Source organism: Phalacrocorax carbo, chromosome 23, assembly GCF_963921805.1.
Source record: "Phalacrocorax carbo chromosome 23, bPhaCar2.1, whole genome shotgun sequence".
NCBI classification, from domain to species: domain Eukaryota; kingdom Metazoa; phylum Chordata; class Aves; order Suliformes; family Phalacrocoracidae; genus Phalacrocorax; species Phalacrocorax carbo.
Window position 1 is genome coordinate 288,053 of NC_087535.1, and position 23,664 is coordinate 311,716.

General features: G+C 60.1%; 3 protein-coding genes and 1 long non-coding RNA gene across 20 annotated transcripts in view; 2 read left to right on the plus strand and 2 right to left on the minus strand.

The window, feature by feature from the left end:
• LOC135316968 (sperm-associated antigen 4 protein-like) overlaps positions 1-3,131 on the minus strand; it is a 20,552-nt gene extending 17,421 nt beyond the window's left edge. Inside the window, exons 1-2 of the mRNA XM_064472449.1 lie at positions 3,106-3,131; positions 2,187-2,474 (exon numbers count right to left, since the gene is read on the minus strand). Coding sequence (XP_064328519.1) covers positions 2,187-2,474; positions 3,106-3,131 — 314 coding nt within the window. The remainder of the gene's footprint in view (positions 1-2,186; positions 2,475-3,105) is intronic.
• LOC135316934 (sperm-associated antigen 4 protein-like) overlaps positions 1-12,100 on the plus strand; it is a 17,208-nt gene extending 5,108 nt beyond the window's left edge. For 13 of the 17 annotated variants that reach the window (XM_064472196.1, XM_064472200.1, XM_064472201.1 and 10 more), the window contains 12 exons: positions 306-507; positions 6,208-6,314; positions 6,557-6,641; positions 7,390-7,457; positions 8,039-8,100; positions 8,267-8,307; positions 8,564-8,657; positions 9,246-9,330; positions 9,902-10,014; positions 10,608-10,775; positions 11,136-11,225; positions 11,886-12,100. In XM_064472196.1, coding sequence (XP_064328266.1) covers positions 6,236-6,314; positions 6,557-6,641; positions 7,390-7,457; positions 8,039-8,100; positions 8,267-8,307; positions 8,564-8,657; positions 9,246-9,330; positions 9,902-10,014; positions 10,608-10,775; positions 11,136-11,225; positions 11,886-12,017 — 1,017 coding nt within the window. In that variant the 5' untranslated portion in view covers positions 306-507; positions 6,208-6,235 and the 3' untranslated portion in view covers positions 12,018-12,100. The remainder of the gene's footprint in view (positions 1-305; positions 508-6,207; positions 6,315-6,556; positions 6,642-7,389; positions 7,458-8,038; positions 8,101-8,266; positions 8,308-8,563; positions 8,658-9,245; positions 9,331-9,901; positions 10,015-10,607; positions 10,776-11,135; positions 11,226-11,885) is intronic. The other 4 variants (XM_064472204.1, XM_064472203.1, XM_064472191.1 and 1 more) reach the window with 2 other exon arrangements.
• On the plus strand, positions 3,387-5,180 carry LOC135316969 (voltage-dependent L-type calcium channel subunit alpha-1S-like). Its single transcript, XM_064472450.1, has 4 exons — positions 3,387-3,467; positions 4,084-4,190; positions 4,623-4,710; positions 4,974-5,180. Exons 2-4 carry the CDS (start codon positions 4,084-4,086, stop codon positions 5,178-5,180), a joined length of 402 nt encoding a protein of 133 aa, XP_064328520.1. The 5' UTR covers positions 3,387-3,467.
• Positions 12,101-19,558: 7,458 nt separating the features above from the next.
• Positions 19,559-21,879, minus strand: LOC135316912 (uncharacterized). The gene is made up of 5 exons (XR_010376112.1): positions 21,743-21,879; positions 20,698-20,733; positions 20,537-20,572; positions 20,170-20,238; positions 19,559-19,700 (listed from the first exon to the last, which is right to left on the minus strand). It is a non-coding gene; the product is annotated as an uncharacterized LOC135316912 (long non-coding RNA).
• Positions 21,880-23,664: the final 1,785 nt, after the last annotated feature.

Consider the following 23,664-nt stretch of genomic DNA (forward strand, 5'->3'; position numbering starts at 1 on the left):
TGCGCGTCCCCGTTCTAGATCTCGCTGCTCTCTGTTGGGGGTCCTTCTGTGTCACATTGGTTACTGTCGACGGGGAAGTTCTGAGCGTTTCGCCCCTCGTTATTCTGTTCTGCCCTTGCCAATTTGAGCTCCCTGACCCGTGTTCCCTTCTGACGGACCACCGCCTCTGGGCTTCCCAGAAAGGCTGTCTGGTTCCACAGCCCTTGGGGTGCTGCCGTCATGGGCTCCACCATCTAACGCTAAGGCCAGGCTCTTCGCTCCCACAGGCGCTGCATTTTGCAAGCCTTTGTTATTCCGTCCTGCAGTTGCTGTCATGGACATGGCGTCCTGGGGTATAGCGCCTTCTCCATCAAGGACGTCCCAGGCGGCCACGTTCTCTGTTGACTCGGAAAGCCCGTCTGGAGCATTCCAGGGACAGGCACCGCTCCCACGGGAGCCCCCTTCCAGAGCTGGATGAGGGAAGCCCGTCCCTACCCAGAGGATCACGGCCAAAAGCCGCCCTGACCCGTGAGTGCGAGAGCTGCCCAGCCTGCCGCAAGCCCCTCAGGCACCCTTTGCTGCCAGGGCCCTCCTGCCATCAACGGCACTGGCAGCTCTGCTGCCTGGACGGCCCGCTGCGCTGGCGGGTCCATGGGCCCAGGCAAGCCTGGGGCTGCCCAGGGGGAAGCGGGCGCCTTGTGCTCCCCTGCTAAAGCGGCTGGCATGGCTGTGTAGCTGGAGCCCCGCACTGCCCCAGCACGGCTTGGCCCTGCACCGGCGTGGGGCTCCCAGCGGGCAGTGAGGAGGGACTTGGCGGGGCCGTGCTCCGTACAGCCTGTGACCCCGTGCTGCCAGGCTGGGAGCCTGGTAGGGGCCGTGCTGCCCAGAGCCCTCAGCGCAGCCTGTGCCCCCCTGCTCCTGGGCCCTCCAGGCCACTGCAAGACAAGGAAGGAGCACGCTCACGCTGCCATTTCAAATGAGGGATGTCCCAGGCAGAACCAGCAGGGGCAAGGAAACAAACAGTCCGAGCTGCAGAGGCCAAGCGTTTCTCCAGAAGTAACGTGCTCAGGGCATCAGGTTTTCTTAGTGCGCCCTTTCACGGCATGACCTTTAAAAAGCACCAATAAAACATAAGTTCAGGTTCAAAAGGAGCTTTAAGATCATCAAGTCCAACCGTTAACCGAGCACTGCCAAGGCCACCACTTAAACCACGTCCCCAAGCACCGCATCTACAGGTCTTTTAAATACCCCAGGGATGGCGACTCCCCCACCTCCCTGGGCAGCCTCTTCCAGTGCCTGACCGCTCTTGCGGTAAAGACGTTTCTCCTATTATCCAATCGAAACCTCCCCTGGCACAACTTGAGGCCATTTCCTCTCGTCTTATCGCTTGTAACCTGGGAAAGAGGGCGACCCCCCCTCACTACAGCCTCCTTTTGGGCAGTTGCACAGAGCGATAAGGTCTCTCTTCCCCAGCCTCCTCTTCTCCAGGCTAAGCCCCCCCAGCTCCCTCAGCCGCTCCCCAGCACGCTCGCTCTCCAGACCCTTCCCCAGCTCCGTTGCCCTTCTCTGGACACGCTCCAGCACCCCCAGGGCCTTCTCCGCCGGGCACGTTCCAGCCGCTCTGCCCCAAGCCTGGAGCCTTGCCTGGGGCTGGTGTGACCCAAGGGCAGGACCCGGCACTTGCCCTTGTTAAACCTCGTCCAGTTGGCCTCGGCCCGTCGATCCAGCCTGTCCAGGTCCCTCTGCAGAGCCTTCCTGCCCTCGAGCAGATGCCAGCCGGGTGGGTCAGGGCCAGCTCGGAGGGTTTCCAGCCCGGGAGCATTTCGGGCAACGCCGCAGCAGCACGTGCCTGCTCGGAGACGGATCTTCCTCCGCCTGCCCGGACCGCGGGCACGTTCCCGCCCTCCTTCCCGGCCTGCCCGAGCCCTCCCGAGGAAACGGAGCGAAGGAAAACCCCCGATGAGCCCGAGGCGAACCCCAGCTCGCCGCTGACCAGGGGTCCCCCGGCGCCCGGCCCGACCCAGGCGGGCTCGGCCGCACTGCCCGACCCGGGCCCACCGCAGCGCAGCGCAGGGCGCGGAGCGGCCGAGCCGGAGCCCCCGCGCCGCCCCAGGGCTCCGGCGCCGCCGCCCCGGCCGGGCCGGGCCGGGCCGGGCCGGGCCGGGCCCCTCCCCGCCGCGCCGCGCCGCGCCGCGCGCAGCACCGACCTCGGCCGCCGCCCGCGCCGGAAGGGCGGAGCGCCCGGCAGGGCCCCGCTAGGGCTGCCCGTGGCGTTCGCCTGACCCGCGCCGGCGCGCTCGGGCGGGACCCGGCGGGCGGGACTCGGCGGCCCGCTGCGCGGAAGGACCCCGCCCGGAAGCGGGCGCGCCGCCGCGGGCGCCGCGGCTCCGGGGAGGGGCTCAGCCCAGGGAAGGGGGGCGGCGGCGCTGCCCTCGGAAATGAGCCCTTTGCTTCCTAAGTAACGCTCGTACTTCGACTGCGCCGGTAGCGGTATCCTGAAGAAGACGGAATGTGGGGAATGTTCCGTAAGCCCTAAGAGCGAACTCCGTGAGCCCGGCACACAGACTTTGGCGGCCGGAGTCGGGAACTGAGAGACAGGGAAGCCCTTCTTCTACGACTCTAGCCCTGAGGAGAGCTGAGACACTGATGGAAGCAAACGTCCCGGCGCAGAAGCCGCCGAGAACGGGGCGATAAAGTGTATGGTCAAGGAGAACAACTGATTGGGATGCTGACAAGAACTAAAGCAAAGTGCCCTGTACGGGAGCTCCCCTCGATACAGCAGTAAAAACCAGGCCCATAGGCCGGCAACCGCCCCCTCCCTCTAGTAAGCAAGCCCCTTACTCCCTGAGCACGCGCGGTGAATTAAAAGCGAGCTGTACCTTTACATCGAGGCGAGAAAGCGATGAAGCAATTCTTAGTTGAGGCGTGTGAATGTTAGCTGTGACTGACACATTTAACTGTACAAATGCCTTGCAGTTCCTCGGGGTGGGGTGCAGCTTTGTGGGTTACCACCTAGCACCCATCTTTGCACAAAAATTGATCAAATAAAACGACTCCGCTCTGTGTGGAGTTTGGCGTTCTGCACGCCAGGCGGACGAACCCGCCTTTCGGGGTAACGTTAGTTACCGACGCTGGGCTCTGGCAGACGCCATCCGTGCCGGGCGGGAATGCCTTTCTGAGACTCTGGATGAACAAATGTGCGTAACGCTGGCTGGCACCGAGCAATGGAAAACAATGCTCTTTTCTGGGCCTGGATTTTGGGTCTGGGGAAGGGGTTGGGGGCATGCTGGGTTTGCAGGCTCTGTTGAGCTAGATGGGCTCCCCAGTCCACAGAGTGGGGGGCAAAACCACAGTGCCAGGTTGTTTGAACACACTGGAGCATTTCATGTCACCCAAATCTCATCTGGCTCTGGTGCTTCTGTCCCCAGATTCTTGGATACTTTGACATTGGTTTCACCTCTGTCTTCACAGTTGAAATAATCTTGAAGGTGAGTCCCTCTGCCCCGTGGTCCTGGCTGTGTGCGTGACCCAGCACATGGGTATAGACTGGTCTGGCCATGGGCATTCATGCTCTTTCAGCACAAGCTTGAGGTCCCAGTGAGGCGAACGTGCTGGCTGATCCTCGCGTCCCCAGAGTTCATGCAGTCTAGGTGGTGCATCACCTGCCCCAGCGGCCACGTGTCCCCTCCAGTGAGGTCAGGCAGCCAAGTCAGCTGTGCTGTGGCACAGGGACAGATGGGCCATGGCACCAGCATTTCAGTTCTGACATGCCCTTAACAAAAACTTTGAGAAAGAGGAAGCAATGGAAGTCTGTGGAGTAAAACAGTAATTCAAGCAGCTGCTGCATGTTGCTCCCACTCCAAGGCTCTTTACTCTTCTCCTCTTTATGACCTCTGAATGACTGGGAAGTGTTTTGTCTCCGGCCAGTACGGTATAGAGGATTCAGCTTCCTGCCTGGCCGCAGAGGCAGAGGCCTGAGCAGGATAGGGCGCCCAGGCCATGGAGCTGTGAGAAGCCCCTCATGCCTTGTCCGCCCCAGGGCTGTGGAGGGACCATGTCCCCAAGCCCTGCCTGGCCTCTCTCCTAACTCCTTCTGCTCCCCAGATGACAGCCTATGGTGCTTTCCTGCACAAAGGCTCCTTCTGCAGGAACTCTTTCAATATCCTCGATTTACTGGTGGTCGCTGTCTCCCTCATCTCCATGGGAATCGAGTAAGCACCTCCACACTTCGCAGGGTGGGCACTGGTCTGTTTAGCCTGGCAGGGCAGCTGGGGTGCTGCAGCTCTCTGTGCTGGATAGAGCAGGAGCAGCCAGCCCACGGGCTGGACATTAGCCCATGTGTTAGTGTCCATGAGGTCATGCTTAGGGGGACAGGGCACGGACAACTGGGAGGCAGGGAGGCAAACTTCTTGAGTGTCAAAAGGGAAGATCTGGGTAGGAATTCAACTTGGAGCTGCTTTCTCCAGCTGCCTGTGTCCCTTGGCCTTATGTGGGGTGGTGGCTTAGTGATTTACGCGTGTCTCTGCCATCCCTTGCGCCTCACCCCCTGGTCCCGGCCTGGCCTCCATGGCTGCTTGGTGGGGCTGTGCCAGGCTGGCCTGGGCAGGGGAACCGCCCCATCGCAGCTCTACCTTCCTCCTCAGGTCCAGTGCCATCTCAGTGGTGAAGATTCTCCGGGTGCTGAGGGTACTGAGGCCTCTGCGAGCCATTAACAGGGCAAAGGGGCTGAAGGTAAGAGGGAGCCTGAGGCTGGGGTCCTCGGTCCGTGGGAGTCCTCATGAGAGGTTATGTGGCATGAATCATGCCCTGTGGGGTTTGCGGTGCCAGGAAACCAATTCCCACTCCCCATCCGTGGAAGGGGTCCGCCCCATCCCACTGCTCGCAGCAGGCTTCCGCTCTTCCTGGGGCCCATCTGTGCGGTGATAGGGTGTGGGACACGCAGCAGGGGCTTGCAGCAGGCACGCTCATGTGTGCACTATCATCGACCCCTGCAGCACGTGGTCCAGTGCGTGTTCGTGGCCATCAAGACTATCGGTAACATTGTGGTCGTCACAACGTTGCTGCAGTTCATGTTTGCCTGCAGCCGCCTGGCACGGGAGCGTGGCAGGGTTCAGCACGCCCGCAGGCACGGGCTCCCAGCGCCTGGGACGGCAGCAGCCGCTCTGCCCCTCCCGGCTCAGCCCTGGGGAGCCCCAGTGTGACGTCAGAGCCGCCACTGTGAGCTCAGAGCTGGCCACCCGCACAGCCCTGTGGCGCGTGGGGCAGGAGCCCACAGATGCGTGTGGCTGTTGCCCGGGCAGGTGCGCTCCTGCTGAGAGGCGGCGCGTGGCTGCTGCTGGAGCTGGTTTTGCCTGGGCAGGCCACGCTTGCTGGGGCTGAGGGGGAAGAGCTGAGCGGGGAGCCTGCCTTGGCCCAGAGATGGCGAGGAGAAAGGCCCCCCAGGGAAGACACCAAGGGGCCTCCAAAGGCTCCGTTGGGATTAATGCCAGACAAGAGCTGGCAGGGGAGGCAGCGGGGCCGAGCTGCTGCCAGGCCAGCGGGTACGAAGTGGGCTGCTCCTGCCTGGGGCGTCAGGTTGGGGGGGGAGCAGGGCAGTGGCCCAATATAGTCAGTGGCGTCAGAAGCCAGTGTGCAGCAGGGGCCTTTGGGGAGGGGGTAGCCTCATGCTGCAGGGTCCAGAGCCCAGCCCTGCTGCGCAGGGAGATGTTGCTGCACAGGGAGGCCAAGCCCCTGGGACCTGACGCTGCCCCCCTGCTTGGGATACTGAGGCGGGGTCCTGCCTGGCTGAGGTGGGGCAGCTGTGTGGGGAGGAGAGGGGTCGGGAGAACGCCAGTGACCAGGGAGGAGGGGGGTGGCCCACGATGGGGGACAGCAGCCTGTGCCCTCTCCCCAAACAGCCACCGAGAGGTGTCTGCGAAGGGGCAGTTGGTGCCAGGGAGCAGGGAGTGACGGGCTCAGAATAGGGCTGTCCTGCCGGGTGGGCGTCCCGAGGCGGGGACTGCTGCAGCCAGCTTGCTTCCTCTTCTCCCACTGCAGGCCTGTGAAGCAAAGGATGGGGAAAGGAGAGGGACGAGGGCCTGGAAGTAGCCCGGCTGTGCTGCCCTCTCTCGCTGCTGCTGGGACAGCCCGTCCTCTGTCAAGGGCCTCTGCTCAGGCTGCTCCTGCCCGCCTCGGCTCCCGTGGCGTGGGGATGGTGGGCAACCGGCATTTGTCTTTTTCCTCCCACAGGAACCCGTGCGTGGAGGTGGAGCTGGTGATGGTCCCCTCCACCTCGGCTCCCTGCTCTGCCACGCAAGGGCCTGCCAAGTGGCGCAACAAGGCCACAGGAATTGCAAGTAAGCTCAGCACTGCTGCTTGCTGTGAAGTCCCCTGGGATGAACTTGGAGAGCTGCGCTGTGCCAGAGCTCTGGCCAAATGTCACGAGGGGCAGGAGAAGTGCAGGCTGCCCCAGGGAGGGAGGGAGTGCGTAGGACTGGGTGCCCGCCTTCCCGCAGGGAGCTCAAACACGTGTGGCTGGGCATCCTAGAGAAGAGACCTCAAGAGACAGGCCTAACTTTTCTCTGGCTTTTTTGCCCAGGGGCGGTCCTCAGCCTGGCTTGGCATCTGGCAGGTGCCCTTGTCTCCCTGTGGAGACACCTGCTGAGCACACGCGTCTTTGCCAGGTACGTACTACCTGTTTCTGCCGTGGTGGGGGGCGGGGGGAGAAGGGGGATGTCCCTTCCCCCAAGCAAGGGGGAGAGCAGAGGGTGTTCCCCACCCAGCAGCCCGGGGCTCCCGCTCGTGCACCAAAGCTCATGCGGTGCCCGTGCTCGGGGAGAGCCAAGAGCAAAGCCCCTCGGCAGCCCCACTCCCACGCATTTACCGGAGCCCCAGAACCCTCCCAGAGCTGTGGTAGGACAAACCGCCGTGTAGCCAGAAGCTCAGGAGCACAGCCAAGCCTCCGCAGGGCAAGGGTCTTCCCCAGCTCTGGCAAGAGACCACACAGGTCTGGAAGGAAAGCCAGACAAGGCCCCTGCGCTTCCCAGCTGCGCGGAGAAACACCCCTAAGAGCAATGTGTGTGCCTGCAAGTGAGAACAGGCCTGCTCTCTCAGCCAAAGAGAGGGAGCAAGGTCCACCCCAGAAGGACTACTGAAAAGCAGTCCTCATCTGCTCAACCTCTCTACTTCCCTGCACGATTTTCATTCCCTTTCGGAAGGTGCTCCTGGAGCCCTTCGTTTGGGGAAGATCTGCCGGCAGCGTTGAACGGCGTGGACAGAAATCGTGTTTGTGCTGGGCGCCAATCTGTCAGCTCTCTGTCAGTAGCAGGCTTGCAAAGCAATGGCTTTAGGGCCTGAAGAGGGAAATCCACGGGTGAGGGGGTTTGCCCAAGACTTGCAGTACTGACACCCACAGGACTCCCTCTTTTCCAGGCAAAAGATGGGCCCGCAGAGCAAGAGGTTCTTGAAAGTCGTCTTCCTGTGGCTCCCAGTGGCTCTGGGTGAGTTTTCATGAGCAAACACAGCCTGGCTGTGCTGGATGCCAGCTTTCCTTTTGGGCCAGTATGTGTGAAACGCCCGTGGTGCGGGTGCGTCCTGAGGAGGTCCTTGACTGGCACTGGCATTTGGACTACCGGTAAGACTGGTAGCCTCCCAGCCGTGCTGCTGCTCTGGCCACTGGGCCAAATGGCTTGCTTAGTCTGCAAGTCTGCGAGAGAAGGGCGTAGCTCTTTCCAAGCCTGAGCTGGGGATTCCCAGACGGGAGGGGCCGTGCAGGGGGACCCATGGAGAGGTACCTCTCCTAGCCCATGCAGCCCAGCCTCGGTGCTCACCGAAGCAGTGAGGGGAAATGGGGAGTAGCTCTGGGGCACCGAGCACACCTGAAGGCCACGGCTACGCAGCCCCCTCCAGCCTGGGCTGATGGCTCCCGGTCAGAGGCGCGTCCTCTCTCTGCACCCCACGTTCCCCACCTCCTCGGCTCACCTGCTGCCCAGCCCCAGGGCACCAGGCAGGAGGCAACGCAGCTGCAGGGATGGCTAGCAACTCCGCTAAAATAGCTGTCTCTCGGTGATGTGAATTGCAGCTGGTGCTTACTGCGCGACCTCGCTGCCGGTGTGGACAACGCAGGCAAAGGGACTGATAGAGGTCAGTGACTCGTTGCTGGCAGTGGCTGGAGGAATCAGAGGCTGCGCTGCTGCCACGCAGGCTGACCCAAAGAAGCGGCAGCTTGTGCCTTCCTAGGGAAGCCTCTCCTGGGAAGCCCCGGCAACTCTGGTAGCAGATGCTCTAACGGAGCATTTTTCCCTGCCAGGAGCTGACACGCGTGTCGTCGGCAAACCTGAAGATGCTGTGGTAAGAGAGGTTTCCTGAGCTGGAACTGGTTCTGTGCAGAAGCGTCAGCCGACCTCGTGCTACCTGCGCTCACTTTCCTAACAGCCAGGGCTCCCGTACTTCCCTCCTGCCTTTGCCTTTTGCTCAGCCTGGTGCGGAAGGGAAGCACTGGCAAAGCAGGGAAAGCACACGTGTCTCTCTCTCCTCTTGCTGAGCTCAGACGCTCCCCAGAGGCGATGGGCCACTCTCTGACCGGATCGGCTTTCCTGTCGTGCAGGAACTTGCCCGTTTTGGTGGCGGAGGAAACCCAAAAGACACGCTTTCTGCTGGAGGAGGTGGCTCAGCTGAGGGCACAGATCCGCAGTTTGAAGGTGATCCTGCATTTTGGGGAAGGAGGCTTGGCTGGGCAGAACCCCTGAGAACATTTTCTTCAGGATTCTGGGTGGGGTCTGACTGCTGACTGCAGCAACCCAGCCTTTGCCCCAGGGGCTTGCTGGGTGAGCTTCTGCACTGCACAGGCCCCTCTCCAGCCCCAGTGTAACAAGGCCGCTTCAGGCAGCAGAGGACTCCTGAGAGCCTTTCCTAGGCGCGCCGGTGCCTCTGGCTCCTCTGAGCGGGCTCCTGAGGCAGTGGTGGGACCCAGGCACACGTACAGCGCCAGCCATGGCTTACAGGGCCTGAGCCTCTCTCCCAGCTGACATGGAGAGCACAGAGGGTGTGGACGGTGGTGTGGGGACCCACATCAACACACCTTAGGGTCATGGCCATGGCCATGGCCACAGATAATCTTCCTAGTCCTCACGGCTCACGCCAGCAGCAGAGAGTCTTGCAGCTCTGTGGACAAGGCTTGCCTTGCCTTGCCTTCCTGACACTGACCCTTTGCCTCTGCGGGCGCTAGGAGCCACGCTGCACTGCCTGCTGATGTGGTCCTTTTCTGTGTTGATTTCTGGCGTTCCCAGGAAGCTCAGGAAGTGAACCAGGCAGCGTCCAAGAAGGCTTTGGGTGCCTACGTCGAGATGTCTGACTGGGCCCTGGAAAGCTCTGGTATGGACACAAGCAGCCCAGTCCTTGCCCTGCGCTTGCCCCTAGCACTCCCCAAAGCAGCCCGTGCTCCAGGCGCTGCTCTCCAAAATGGGGCAGCTTAAATCCTTCACGGGGTCCAAGAGCAAGGCTGTGGCAGAGCGGGTCGCTCAGGCTCCCTCCCACTCAAGCCCTCGGCCTCCACACAGGTGCCCCTGGCGCTGCCCCCGCACGTCTTCCTGTGCTGATGGAGGGGCTCTGCTCCTCTGCGCTGCATTTGCAAAGGGAATGGCTGGGCCGTCCTTTGCTGCTCGTGCTCCAAGCCCTCAGCTTTGGTCTGCTGTCGTGCTCGTGGGCGCCTGCAGGCTCCCAGAGCCCTCAGACCTTCTCCTCGTGGTGCTGTGGGAGAAGCACTCACCAGGGATGGGGCTGCCGTCATTGCTCTGTGCAGCTGGGCACCCCCCCGCCCCCAGTGTGGTGACGAGGACAGGACTGACAGACGTGGAGCTGGACGGCGGCGTCACAAATACTGCCTGAGCACCAGCTCCCTCCTAGTCTGCGCCTCTAGCAGTCATCTGCTCTCCCTTCCTTACAGGTGCCACCATTGACACGCAGAGAACTTCCGAGACCTACGACTGCCAAGAGAATTGGAGCTGCTGGGCTTTACGGTTCTTCCGCGCTGCCAAGCCTCCTGAGACTATTTTGCAGGTATCGTAGCAGAAATCTTCAGGGAAGGTGTCCTTCCTTCCCAAGAAGTTGGGGACTGACCTCAGGGGCTCTCCCCTCAGGCCAGTGGTACTGGTCAAGCCCACCGTGCTGCTCAGGTTCTGGAAACCAAAGCTCTCACACAGGGCTGGGCTTGCTAGAGATCCGTGGTTGCCCTGGGGAGGTGAACAGAGGTGAACTGCTGCATCTTGCCCGCAGTCCTCTGCCACAGCTGGGTGAAAGCCTTCCTCCCTGGCGACCCTGGTTCCACACTCACCCCTAACGGTGCCTTTTTGCGGGCGGGAGGCGGGAGGTGGCGGGTGCCCTGCAGAGCCGCTGGGCAGGGACGTGTTTCTGCACGGGCCTGACTAGGATGCTTTCGTAACCGCTCTTCTCCTCTGCTCCCTAATACCGAGACCCCCTTTGTCAGGCAGGGCAGGGGGCCTCCTGCTTCTCTCCACTTCCTCACAGGCGCCTCATTTTCAAGCTGAAATAGGCCCCACAGACACGCCGGCGCCTATGCTTCGAGCTACGTGGGCAGTGGTGTTGGCCCCAGTGCTCTCTCACACTTCATTGCTGTCGCGTTCTGGTTGCAGGCGGATGTTTCCCCAGGAAACTGCTGGCCTTTCCAAGGGCATCAGGGCCAGGTGGTCATCAGGTTGCCAGCACGAGTCCATCTGACTGCCATCACTGTGCAGCACATCTCCAAAGACGTGTCTCCATCTGGGACCGTCCTCAGCGCCCCCAGAGACGTCGCTGTCTTTGTAAGTCTCTGCTGGGCGCTTCTGGCGGGCATCTGGCCCTGGGGCAAAGCCAGGACAGGGCCCTGCTTGCTTTTGTGCATCTTCTGGGGTTTGTGTCCTGATCTCTCGCGAGCACTGCAGTGCCCTCGCGGGACGCTTCAGGGGCTCGAGAGGTTTCATCCCTCTTGAGGTTTGTTCTGGCCAAGCACCTCTGGGTTCTTGACCAAATCTCAAAGCGGAGACTGAGCTCCGCCATAGCCGGTGCTAGGCTGCTGCTCGAGCCCCAGGAGAGGGTGGGTGGATAACAGGGCTGAGCCAGCGCGTACCTTGCCTCTCTGTCGGGATGACTCTGAGCGGCTCTCCTTGTGCTTTGCCCCTGAGGGAGTGGATGCGGACGGAGAAGAGGAAACTCTCCTTGGGACGTTCACGTACGACGTGGCAAAAGAGTCTATTCAGACCTTCCCTCTGAAGGTACGCTCCACGCACGGGGACGAGATGCCAGGGAGCACGGCAGGTTTGCCTGGAGGTCCATGGAGGAAGGGCACGTGCTTTCTCCCTGGGCAGAGGGGCCCGGGCCACCGTCACGAGAGAGAGACCTGCGGGCTTGGGAGGGCTGAGTAGCACGCGGTGGTGGTAGCAAGAGGGTAGCAAGGGCAGGGTCAGGCCCGTAGGAGCACGAGTCCCGAGAGATCCCTGGCTGCGCCCGGTGCCTTCAGCAGAGGCAGCTGCACACGCGCCCACTCCACGCAAGCAGCGTCTTTGTGCCGTGGAGAAACAGGGCGGCCTGGTGGCGAGAGGCGTCGGGCAGCAGCGTCGCTCCATGCTGCGGCCTGCTGGCAGGCTGGACAGTGTCCTCTCCTCCCACCACAGCACGGCCCTTCTCCCGCGGCGCTCTCACGCCTGCCAGGGGGAGAGCAGGCACAGCAGGCAGCGGCAGCTCGGCGGGGTTGCACACCAGGTGCCCCACGCGCAGGGGCGCCTCCCCGGCCTCACTGTCAGCACAGAGCAAGGGGCAGCGGGAAGGGGCAGAGGGAAGGGAGACCGAGCCCCAGCCGGGCCGGCGTGCAAAGACGGGGTGATGGCACTGCCGCTCTTAACACCCCCGTTTCCTTTTCCCACTCTTCTTCACAGAACGCGCCGCTTCCCAGAGCCTTTCCGTCTGTCAAACTTCTTGTGGAGAGCAACTGGGGAAACCCAGCGTACACCTGCATTTATCGAGTGCAGGTTCATGGGAAGATGGCGCAACCAGGGAGCCCCAGGTGAAACCAGAGAGAAAAAAAAGTCCAACATGAGAAAGAAGAAGAAGGGGAGGAAGAACAAATAAATCTAGAAGATGTGGCAATTGAGATGGCTGTAGAACTGTAGAAGATTTGTCTCCAAAGCGGGGTGCTCAAGACGTTCCACACTGCGGGAGGGGAATTCGGGAGCGTGTGGAAAATGTTAGAACTTGTATGCAATTTTTTTCTTAAAAACGAGGAAGATGGGAAGCATTGCCAAGACTGAACCTAGAGAGGGGAGGCCCAGCCTGTCAGCGCTCCTCCCGCCGCCCCCGGAGGCTCCGCAAGCGGCCCCAGCCCAGGGCAGGCCGAAGGGCCCGGCTTCAGTTCACAAGAGGGAGGCTGGCCCCGCCCGCCGGCCCGCGCGGGCTCTGCAGGAGCTCCCCCAGGCGCCCGCCCACCCTCTTCCCGGCTTCTCAGCCAATGGCGCCCGCCAGGCGGGGACAGGCAGGGCCCCCCGCCAACCACCGCAGCGCCCCTTCTCTGGCCCCGCCCCGCTGCGGCCGCGTGCCAGCGGACGAGCACGTTGCTACGGGCGCGCCCGGAGCGCCAGCCAGGGCCGCGGGTTCGAGTCCCGCCGCTGGCTTCGAGGCCCGGCGAGGTCAAGGAATGAGGCGCTTGCTGGCGTGAATGCCTCACGTACCAGCCACAGGGCTGCCCGCGCAGGAGGGGAAAGCTGGTTTAATGGGAAATTGTAGTGCTAATTGGGTTTGAAGTACGGGTGCTTGTCATAGCTCTTTTGGTCAGTTATTAAGAGAAGAAGAATTTTGCCAAGGATGTTTTCTTGTTGGGGGGGTCCGAGTCCCCTGCCCGGTTTGGAAAGGGCTTCGAGTCCCCGAAGCTGACCAAGCGGGTTAGAGTCCCACTGAATGGGGTTTGAGTCCCCACTTTGGCCACTTGTCTTGACTGGTCTCTGAATTTTGGCGTGGTTATCAGAATATGGATTTATTTTTGCATGTTTGGATCAGATAGTTGTTTTGGAAGTCACATTTAATATGGGTGGGGAATCGTCTAAAGGCACCGTCTTAAAGAAGTCACCTCTAGGGCGTTGACTGAGGCATTGGAAGGGGGGTGGGGGTGGGTTCGATCCCCTCACAAGGAAGCAGTTAACTGAATATTGTAATCATTGGTCGCCGATCTATACTTTGAAATATAATACTATAATACTACTATATTAAAATAATATGTATTATAACGTCACTGTTTGGAATGAGAAAATGATGGTTTGGTGATTAAAAGATCGGATTCAATCTAAAAGTGAGGGTTTGCGACCTAAAAATGAGGCTTTGAGCTTTAAAGAACGGGTTTAGGCCCTGAACATGAGGATTTGCAACATATAAATGAGGGTTAGACAGTAAAAAAGACAGGCTTGAACCCTAACAGTGAGGGTTTGGGACCTCTAAAGGAGGCTTTGTGCCTTAACAGAGGAGTTTGGACCCTGAAAGTGAAGGTTTGGAACATAAAAATGAGGCTTTGAGAGTTAAAAGAGGATTTTGGATGCTAAAAGTGAGGGTGTGGTGGTTTAGCCGGAAACTCAGCCCCACGCAGTCGCTCGCTCACTCTGCCACCGGTAGATGGGGGAGAGAATCAGAAGGGTGACGCTCGTGGGTTGGGATAAGAACAGTTTAGTAATTTAAAATTAAAAAATCAGCAACAACAAAAATGCAATGGAAAGGAAAACGACGAGAGGCGCGAAACCCGGGGGGGGAGGGGTGTCACGTGGTAAGGAATGAACATGCCATTGGCCAGTCGGGGTCAGGTGCCCCGGGCGTGGCCCCGCCCCGCCCAGCCTCCCGCCATGCGGCAGAGCGCGGGAAGCTGGAAAGGTCCCCGACCGCCACAGGCACCGCAGTGAAGAGAATTAACCCCTTCTCAGCCAGAACCATCCCAGGCCTCCAGGTCCTTTTCAGCAAAGCTGCTTCTGCGGCACAGTCACCCCCAGCCTGTCCTGTGCCATGGGTCTTCAGGCTCAGCTGGCGCCCGTGTCTCCGTGGTGGGCCTGGCTCCTCCTCGCCTCTTTCCAGGGGCTGCGCTTCCCATGTACCCGCAGCTTTGCAGGAGCAAAAGGAGCCTTCCTCCTGTGCCAGAAGTCACCAGTTTCCATCCCCTCCCTCCGGGGCTGGGGGGCTTGCCGTGGGTCCAGTGCTCCTCTGGGAGTGGTCTCCAGCTGCACCTCCTGTCCTGCGCCACAGGGGAAGGGGTCTCCCCTCCACAGGGTCTCTGCAGAGACCCTCCTGTCGCTGTCCCGTTTGTCCTTGGTGGTGCGTGTAGGGGCACGTGGAAGGAGAGAGTGCCTGTTCCTTTAAGGGCATCTGCCCAGATGCAGAAGCAGGTAATAGGGAAAGTAAGAAGTCATCAGGAAGAAGGTGCGGAGCCACTGCCCTGAGCACAAGTGGTGAGGGAGGCAGTAAGGAGGCCACACCTCAGCAGTGGCACTGACTGATGGGCTGTCAAGGGGCTGCAGGCAAAGCCAGACTTGGCAACTGGTCAGGTTTAGTCAGGATGCAGACTGGAGGGTCTGGGATGTAGGAGGGGGTGGGTGGGACTGTGCAAACTGGTGGAGGAGTGGCGGGGGAAGGGAGCCCTTGGCCTGGCCTGGCAAAGGCCTTGGGTCCTTTGCAAGCACAAGCTCCAGGAGGTACCGACAGTCACCTCGTGGCCATTGTGTTAACCACTCCTGGCGATCCCATTAACCTTCCTAAGAATACGGAAATAAACCCTAATAATAATACGAGTCATAGTAATAATAATAATAGTAGTGTAACAGATCCTCTCTTAACGCTCGCTCCGTGTAACTCACTCTCTTGGGGGCTGTGGGGAGGGGAGTGCGTGCATTTGTTTTGCAAGGATTAAGTGTCAGCTGCTGCCAAGAGCAGTGTGCGTGGATTTGGGGGCCGCAACGGGAATGAGAGCAGGGGTGTGGGCACCGTGGGCTCTGTGGTGTCAGGTCCTGGAGCCAGTGGGGGTCCCAGTGCTGCTACTGGACCCAGGGGGGGCCCGGGCCTCTAGCCAGTGGGGCGGGAACGGTGTGTGTCCTCAAAACCAGCTACAGGGGGGACCAGCGTGTGGGAGTTTTTCCTGTGCCCCTTGAGGCAAATTCAACGGACCTTTGTGCTTAAACACAGGAATGCGTTGGGGCAGAGTCCTACTGCCACAAGCCCTTCTGGAGGGATTCGGCACCTGCGGGGCAGGAGCCCGTTCCTTCCCCACGCTGGGGCCAGTGCCTGTCCTGTGAGCGCTGGCCGTGGGTCCATCCCCAGCCCAGCTCTGCTGGCAAGGGCGCCGCCATCGCAGGACCCTCGCGATTCCATCCTGCGGCTTGTCTCTCTGTGCGGGCCCCTGCTCCCTGCCAGTGATACCAGATGGGACATCGGGGATGTGCAGGACATCTGGGCATCACTGATACCAGATGGAACACCTGGTCCCTGTCTAATCAAAATAACCAAAACTATAGTTACAAGTATGATAGGTAGGAGATACATTTACAAGCAAGATAAGGTTAGGAAGACATTTTTAGACAGCAGGAGGAGTATGGACATGATTTAAGTACTGTGTCCTTGGACAATATATCCTGGGTACGATGTAACACTGCACCTTGGTGGGATACGTTCCTTACTAATTGACGTGATTTAGCGTTACGGAAAAATAAATCCTGATTAGTAGATTTTTGTAAAATAAGCACATGGAATAACCTTGAAAACAAGCCAAAAGGGTACTGAGCACGCCTGAAGATTGAGTTCAACTAGCGAACACGGTGAGGAAGACTATCGGTGACCACCAAAGGAATTTGGAAGACCGCCACTGATCTTGACTGCGCATGCGCCAAGGCCATTTGCATATATCAATGAGTAGCATGAATATGATACGTTCCCCAAAATCTAATGACTATGCAAACTTTTTGAGTATATAATCTCTGCAATACAAGAACCCGGCATGCACATTAGGTGGAGCGATCCCCTGTGTACCCAGTACTGCAATAAACGCCCACTTTCTAGAACTCTAAAGAACGAGCCTTAAAGAGTTTCTTTCACCAACTTTTACGGTATCACCAGCTTAAACCCTTGCTGCCCTCCCTGCCAAATCACTCCTTGGTCACCAGGTGCCTTTGCTGGGCAGTGGCAATTTGGGTTTCCCCTTCACAGGGTGAGTGAGGGGTTCTGCGCTGCGCTGGCGACTGGAGCTGCCCTTGCTGAGGGGACGAGGGTCTGCATCCCCCCCCCAGATGGGCTCTGCATGGGATGTGCGTGGGTTTTCACCAGAAGACTTCAGGCTGGACCAGGCAGGAGCAGGGGGAACTCGCATCTGGGCTGGGGAATCAGGTGGGCAGGGGTCGGTGCTGGTCCTCCTCGGGGGGGACCAGCGAGTGTGGGGTGCCCGTGGGATGGGTGTGCGAGTGCTGCATGTTTGTAGTGAGCACCGAGCTGGAGCAGCCATCGACCTGGGGACCCAGGGGTGGGTCAGAAGGCTGGGGTCCAGGCAGGGGTCGCGGGCAGCAGAGGGGCCATGCTAGTGCTTGGGGGACCCGAGTGTGCGCGCGTGTGCCTGCACGAGTGATCGTCGGTCTGTGCCAGGCGCAGCGGAGGAGGGAACATGGCTGTGGGTGCAGATGTGTGATGGGGGTCCTGTGCATGGGGGCTGCTGGTGGCAGTGTCTTGGCTGTGGCAGGCTGTGTGATTGTCCATCTGTGTGTCCTGTGCATGTGTCTGTGTGCGCATCTATGCGTCTCTGGGATACGTGCTCAGCTTCGCTGCTGGTCAAACCAGCTGTGTCAAACCACCCTGGGCAGAGACCCTGGGTCCCCAGGGGGGGCCTGGGACGGATTTGCTGGAGGCAGTGCCAGCTCCTGACATCCCTTGACGTTCCATTCTGCTGTGCAGCTTGAACATCTCCCTCCCCTCTGCCTGGCTGCCCAGACCCAGGTCCTGCCGGGGAGGATCATCTCCTCCGCAGCACCTTCCTGAGCAGAGTTTCTTGGCCCCTTTGCTCTCTGCTGCAGTGTTGGATGAAATCCATACGTGCTCTCCTCTGGGCACCAGTAGGGAGTGAAACAGCATGGACAGACCCGCAGCGAACATCCCTCTGCATCAGCTCCTTCCCGCTGAAAGGGCCAAGGTGGCATAGCGGTGTCAGCAGTGACTCCCCAGGGTCTAGCAGGGACAGCTACAGGCCATGACTTTGCGACTTCAGAGCAGTCCCAGCCCAGAGACGAGCAGGCATTTTTCCTCTCCAAATTCACATTCCTTTGCCATTCACGCACATCACACCGAGACGACTTGTGTGTTCTCCGTTCCCTCTGCACTGGACCACGGGCTCACAGCACAAACACCTCAACCGTTCCCAAACCCATACGCTAGCTACCCACCAGCCTGCACTGTCCATCCCAGCCACAGCCCCTCGCAGGCCCCTGCCCCTGCACAGCAGGAGAACATCCTGCTCATGCAGCTGTGAGTAGCCCCTCGGGTCCTCCTCTGGATCCGCCTGCAGGTGAGCATGGCTCTCCCAACAGGAGCTCGACCAGGGCGGTGGCCCAGGACACCCCTCTCTCCCTCCGCAGTGAACCTCTCAGGCCAAGGGAGGTACTCAGACCGGCCAGGAGAGCAGCTCTCGTGCAACAGGAGCAGGAGACAGGCTGAGGGCCCGCGCTGATGCTCAGTCCTGACACCAAGCGCTTCTCTGCATTCCTAGGCAAAAGACTGAAACGTGTCCCGAGCTGGAGGCACCATGGGAACAGGTGGGGCCATGTGTGCTGGAGCAGGGGGAGATGGGAGGCAGGAGGGTCTCAGCCTGGGGGGAGCATGGCTGAAGGTTGAGGGCATGATGCTTGGTGCAGACCGAGAAGCAGGAAGGGGCAGGCTGACAGCGTGGAAAAGATTCCGTCTGGGAAGGAGGAGGAAGAGACAGAGGAAGCTGTTTCTTCAGCTGGGCAGGCGGGAGGCCGGCCGCCCTCCCCAGCATCGCCTGTCCTCCTGCTCCCACCAGCACTCGGGAAGCAGGGTTTTCCTGGCCACCCTCGCGCGATGGAGAGCAGCAGCCTGTGGAGTCAGGGCCCTGCCCTGCTCTCCTCCCACCCAAGGACAGGACTGGCCCCTGGGAAAGCGTTTCAAGATGGGTTGCAGGTGGCTGAAGAAGAAAGGACTCCTCTAGTGTTTGTTTCTCTCTCCAAAGGCAAGAGGCTGTCCTGCCTCTCATGGCATGTTGACACCAAGACACTTTTCACTGAGGGTCAATGCCTGCTCGAGCCGAGGTCCCATCCCTGAGTCAAGTGTGGCTGATCAGCAGCACTAGGACATGCCTTGGGCTTAGGCACGAGGGCCGGTTTCCCAGCACAGACAGCTCTGAATCTCCAGCAGCAGCAGCTCCAAGACCGTTTGGCCTGAACAAGCCCTGCAGAATCTCTCTGCATGTAGAGCTCAACAGCTTGCGAACGCTACAGCCCTGGGAGAAGAGCTGCCTCTGGGACTAGAGGGAGAGACCCAGTGAGTGCCAGCCCTGACAGCACATGCCCCTTCCCCCTCCTCGTCCACTGCTTTCCCTTCCCTTTCCCTTTCCCTTTCCCTTCCCTTTCCCTTTCCCTTTCCCTTTCCCTTTCCCTTTCCCTTTCCCTTTCCCTTTCCCTTTCCCTTTCCCTTTCCCTCCCGTAGTGGTTTTAGGATACACAGCGTTCCCACTCCTGTGGCTGGAAGTTAAAGACTCCCACTTGCTCCAAGTAGCTGCACTGGGACCCGAAACACTCCAGTAGCTGCACTGGGGCCCCACGCGCTCCAGTAGCTGACACCACAGAGGAGGGGTGCCCACACCCCCCGTCTGACCCCAGTACCTGGCACCAGAAGGTGTGGCCCTGTTAGCCACTTCCAGCTCCCCAGAGCACCACGGCTTCTACCTGCCTGGGCTTTTTGTGGGGGTACCAACTGAAGCTGGTGCCGAACCCCACTATGAGACATCAGAGAAGACCCACAGGGGCTCAGCGCCAGGGAACCCGCTTCTCCCACTCCCATGGTGACTGAGCTGGGCCACATGTCCCTGGGGGATTCTCTGCAGTGTCCGGTGGCCCCAACACGCCTTCCTGACTGGTGATGGGGGTTGCCCCAGTGAAGGGCGTGGGCTGGGGGTCCAGGAAGGCTCGTGGGCCCAGAGTGGGGCAGAGGACCCTGGGGTCCAGGCTGCCTGTCCACGCTCCTCTCCTGTCCTGACACCAGACTGTGCTGTTTGGGGATGGTGCTCGCCAGAGCCCCGGTAAGAACCTGTTTCCCGCTGTGCCTCTAAAACACCGGGTGCCCCAAGGGCTGGCACCACCTGCCCTTCCCCTCTCCCAGCCTCCCAGGGGGACACTCCACTTTGCCCTGATCTGCCCTTTTCTGGGGGCACACGGTGGGTGGGAAGGGATCGCCTTTACAGAGACACCCCAGGCACCCGGGCTTCCTCAGCCCCTCTGCTCATTGCGGTGGTGTGGCCAGAGAGGACCCAGGCATCCAGGCGCTGGCAGAGGAGCGGGAACACGGACACGGACGCGCACACACATGCAGAGCGTTCCTTTACTGAAGGGGTTTATTGATTGTGAGAGGGAAAGGGCCCAGGGCTCCCAGGGGATCAGGTGGGCTCATCGAGGGACAATCATCTCCGCATGCTGCAGCAGGGGGACAGGACACGGGTGTCACCACTGGCTCCAGTCCTGAAAGGCAGAGTCCAAAATATGACCCCCAGTGTCTGCCGGGACATGAGAGGGGCCTTGTCCCCATCGTCTCTCTCTGCGGAGACCTAGGGAAGGAGACGGGAATTGCAGCCCGCAATACACCCACGACAGGGTCTTGGCTTTCCTGAGACCCCCTGTGGCACCCGGAGCTCCGTGCCCCATGTGTCATTAACCCGGGATGCCCCTAAATCTCACAGAGCCCAGCCCAGCCCTCATGGTGATCCTGGGGGTCTGTATGGCGCCTGTATGCCTGGCCTGCACGGCAACCCTCGGGGTCCACAGAGCCCCACTGAGTGCAAGGAAAGGCACGGGGCCAGCTCTGTCCAGCTCACCCTGGGACATGGCTCCTGGGCAGTCCCCTCTGTTTCCCTGTCCCCTACCCAAGTTCTGCCCACCCCTGAGGGCTCAGGATCCTTTGTGGGGCTCGAGATGCCCTGATGCTGCTCACCTAGACATCAACGTCTGCAGCCACAAGTTTCTGGCGCACAAGCTCCACCTGCTTGTCAGCCACAGGGGGCTGGGGAGAAAGGGAGGGTTAGGGATGTGCTTGGGTGCACTGGGGTGTACTGGGAGGCAGGGGAAAGCAATGGGGTCTTTGGGGAGGGTGCTGCCGGGGGAAAGCGGGGTACATGATTTTGTATGGTGCACACAGGAAGCAGTGGGGGGTCCTGGGGAAGGGGGCCTCCCTGGGCAAGCACTGGGGTGCAGGGTGCTCTCTGGGGTTGCCCTGGGGTGTACTGGGTCACGCTGGAGTGTCGTGGCCATAGGAGGCGAGGGGAGGAGGGCCTGGGGCCAGCCGAACTCGCGGTACCTACCTCAGCCCTCTTCACTCGCCCGAGCCTGAGACTTCTCTGTTAAGAGACCATGAGGCCGCACTGGTCACTGGGATGTCCCCAGACCCAGCACGGGATGGGAGGACCAAATTGCCCTCCAGTTCCCCAGGCGTGTTGCCCTCCAGGTTCACCCCACTACTTACGTTCACGCAATAACTTCCACTTGCTTCAAATATTGCCTAGGGACAAAGAGCAAAGCGGTGGTCTGGATTGGGCCTTGGTGGGGCTGTGCGTGGGGCACAGGTGTCCCCAGTCCCTCCAGTCCAAGGGCTTCCCCCGGTGTGAGCAGGAAAATCCCTTCTGCTCCCCCCCAGCCCCATTCCTCTAAGCTTCACCCACGATACCCGCTCATGCAAGGACCAGGGGTGGGGCTGGAGACAAGGAGAGCGTGGGGAATTCAGGGCCTCCAAAGAGGACGGGGTGGGGGGGACCCAGAGACGGGGCGCTGGGGTGAATTAGCGCACCGCAAGGGACTGGGCCGGGGTGTTGAAGGGGCAGGACTGCATGGGATGCGAGTGAGGGAATTCAAGCAGGGAGGCTACGGGGACTTCAAGTGCGGTGGTTGGAGGGGGCAGGAGGAAGAGGACTGCAGAGGACCGAAGCCAGGGGACTGGGAGCATGTTTGGCAGTGGGGGTTCAAGGAAGGGGATCTGGAGACTGTGCCGCAGTGGACTGGACGAAAGGCAAAGGACTGGGGGGACAGACGGAAGGAAAGGCATCGGGAACGCTTGAAGGGAGGGCATCTGGGGACCCCGGAGAGGACACGGCAGGGATCCCGGGCAGGAGATGCGTGAGGGAATCAAAAGGATGGGATGGGGAGGCCAAAAAGGGAGGGATGTGGGGCGCCAAGACGAGAAACAGGTGTGGGCCCTTGTAGCAGTTTGTGGTGGCCCCTCCCGGGGAGGAGAGAGGTCTGACGATTCAGTGAGGAACCCGGTCTCTGGGCGTCAGAGGCTTAATTGCAGGGGAAGTGGAGGGAAGAGCTGGGATTGTGGGAGGGAGAAGGCTGCATTGCCCAGGGCTGGAGGTGCAGGGCAGCCTGGAGCAGCCCCTGGCTTGGGAAAGGGAGTGGCCAAGTCAAGGGCTTTTGTGCTCCCCGCTACAAATTTCACTCTGCAGGAGAGCTGGTGTTCTGCAGCCAAGACCCGTCCCCAGCCTTGAGCCCTCCCTGTGGCATTGGGGACTCACCTGAGCATCTTCTGGGGTGCACAGCAGGATGGTGAAGAGCAGGGCCACGCCGAGCACTGCGGCCTTCATCTTCCTCTGCCGAGTGGCAAGTCCTGGGTGAAGCTGGAGAAGGTGAGGGGCAGATTTATCCCTCCCAGAACTCCTCCTCGCTCCCCCACTCCCCACCCCGAGAGCCTCCAGGGCAAAGCCAGGCGTGGCAGAGACGCCAGCCCTGGCAACAAGCCCAGCCTCGGCACAGAGTAGCCCCCGCCTCCGGCACAGATCCAACCACTTTCCCCGACATCAGTCCAGCTTCCTGCATGGGGCAGCTGCACATGGAAGGGCCCAGGCATCTGGGGGTCGCGAGGGGAGGGCGGACAGAGCACCCCTGACAGCCGGACACCCTATGGTGACAACGCGCTGCTCCAACAGAAAACCGTCCTCCAACAGCCCCCCAAAGACAGATCCCCCCACCTCCCAGTGCCCCTCACCTCCCAGCACTGCCATCTCCCAGTGCCGCCCGCCTCCCACAGCAGTCTTTCCCTCACCCTGCTGCTCCCCGGCCCCCACCCGCGCCCAGACAACGTGTTCCCATTCTGCAGAGCTCCCCTCTGGCAAGGGGTCCCAGTGACTTGCCCCCCACAAGGCTCTGGCTCCAGCCCTCTCCCTGCCTGGGACTCAGCCACAGCTCACCGAAGGCCCTTTTCCCCAGGGTGTGTCCCTTCAGTGCCCTTGTCCGCAGCCCGGGCAGCGCTGTCCCGATCAGGATCGGCCATTTAGAGGGACATGTTGAATAGTGCTGAATAGTGCACAGTAGGCGTACGACAGGCCCCAGAACAGTGCGACAAACTGTCTCTTTGGCATAGCCGGGGCCAGGGCACCCTATTTTCAAACATTCTGTTATTTCATCAGGATCCTGCACTTGCTTGGGTTGACATTCCCAACCATTGGAGGTGACAACCATTCTAGGTACCTGCCCATTATTCTCCCACATGCCTTATCACCCATAACCACACTGCCTTGGGGCATAGCCTTGGGTGATATTCCTAAATAGTTGGTTAACCCTAGGGAAATCTGTACCAATAGGCGCATTTTGGTTCCCCAAGGATGTTCAAGATACTGAAGAGTTGTTGTAACAAGGGAGAAAACGTCTGCCACACAGAAGGAGGTGGTGAAGGTGCCACTCTGTGTGTTTCCTCCACCAAAAACATCTCAGAGGGGAAAAGGGGAAAAGCGTGATTGTTAACTGTCTCCATGAGATGATTCCCAAAGTAGAGTAATGCCATCAGTGCAGAACCCAAAGACCGGACTCAGCTCAAGGCCAGTGCTTTCACAGTACACCTCCCAGACAATACACCACCAAGCGCTACAGAGCTCAGCAAACTGCAAAAGACAAAATGAGCCTTTAACATGTACAACAAAAAAGGGAGCATGGCACAGATCAGATAAATTAATGTCGAGAACAGGTAAGTCAATATCCTGACCAGCAACTGTTAAACAGATCTGCCAGTTATAAGTTCCCTCTAATACCCTCTGGTCAAATCTGTTGTTAACTCTATCCCAACCAAAAGCGTACAGCAGGACAGAGACTCCCTGCTGAGTCCTGTCCTTCCCCCCACTGTCCTCAGGTACTAAGGGACACTGGGAACTGGAAGGTGCTGGGAGATGAGAAGCAAGATGGAAATGTGGGGAAAACAGGGCCCCCACTGTCCCTCTGTCCCCACTGACGCTCCTGCTAGTGCTGCAGAGCTGCCTCTCCCCCTGGTTCTACCCCCCCATCCCTTCTCCTTCCCTTTCATGCCTGCCTCTGTCGGTCCCTCTCCCCCTCCCTACCTCCACCCCTGGGTTTCCTACAATGAGACAGGGGAAGGTACACCTCCAAATGGCAAAGGGGAGAGCTGGGGTGATCGCTTAGGCTCTAACCCTATAGAAGTATGCAAGAT

Bases quoted from the DNA above. Each gene is read 5' to 3' on its own strand.
- LOC135316969 (XM_064472450.1), top strand. From the start codon at position 4,084: ATGACAGCCTATGGTGCTTTCCTGCACAAAGGCTCCTTCTGCAGGAAC. The intron at 4,191-4,622 runs GTAAGCACCTCC...CTTCCTCCTCAG, and splicing joins CTCATCTCCATGGGAATCGA to GTCCAGTGCCATCTCAGTGG. The intron at 4,711-4,973 runs GTAAGAGGGAGC...CGACCCCTGCAG, and splicing joins ACAGGGCAAAGGGGCTGAAG to CACGTGGTCCAGTGCGTGTT.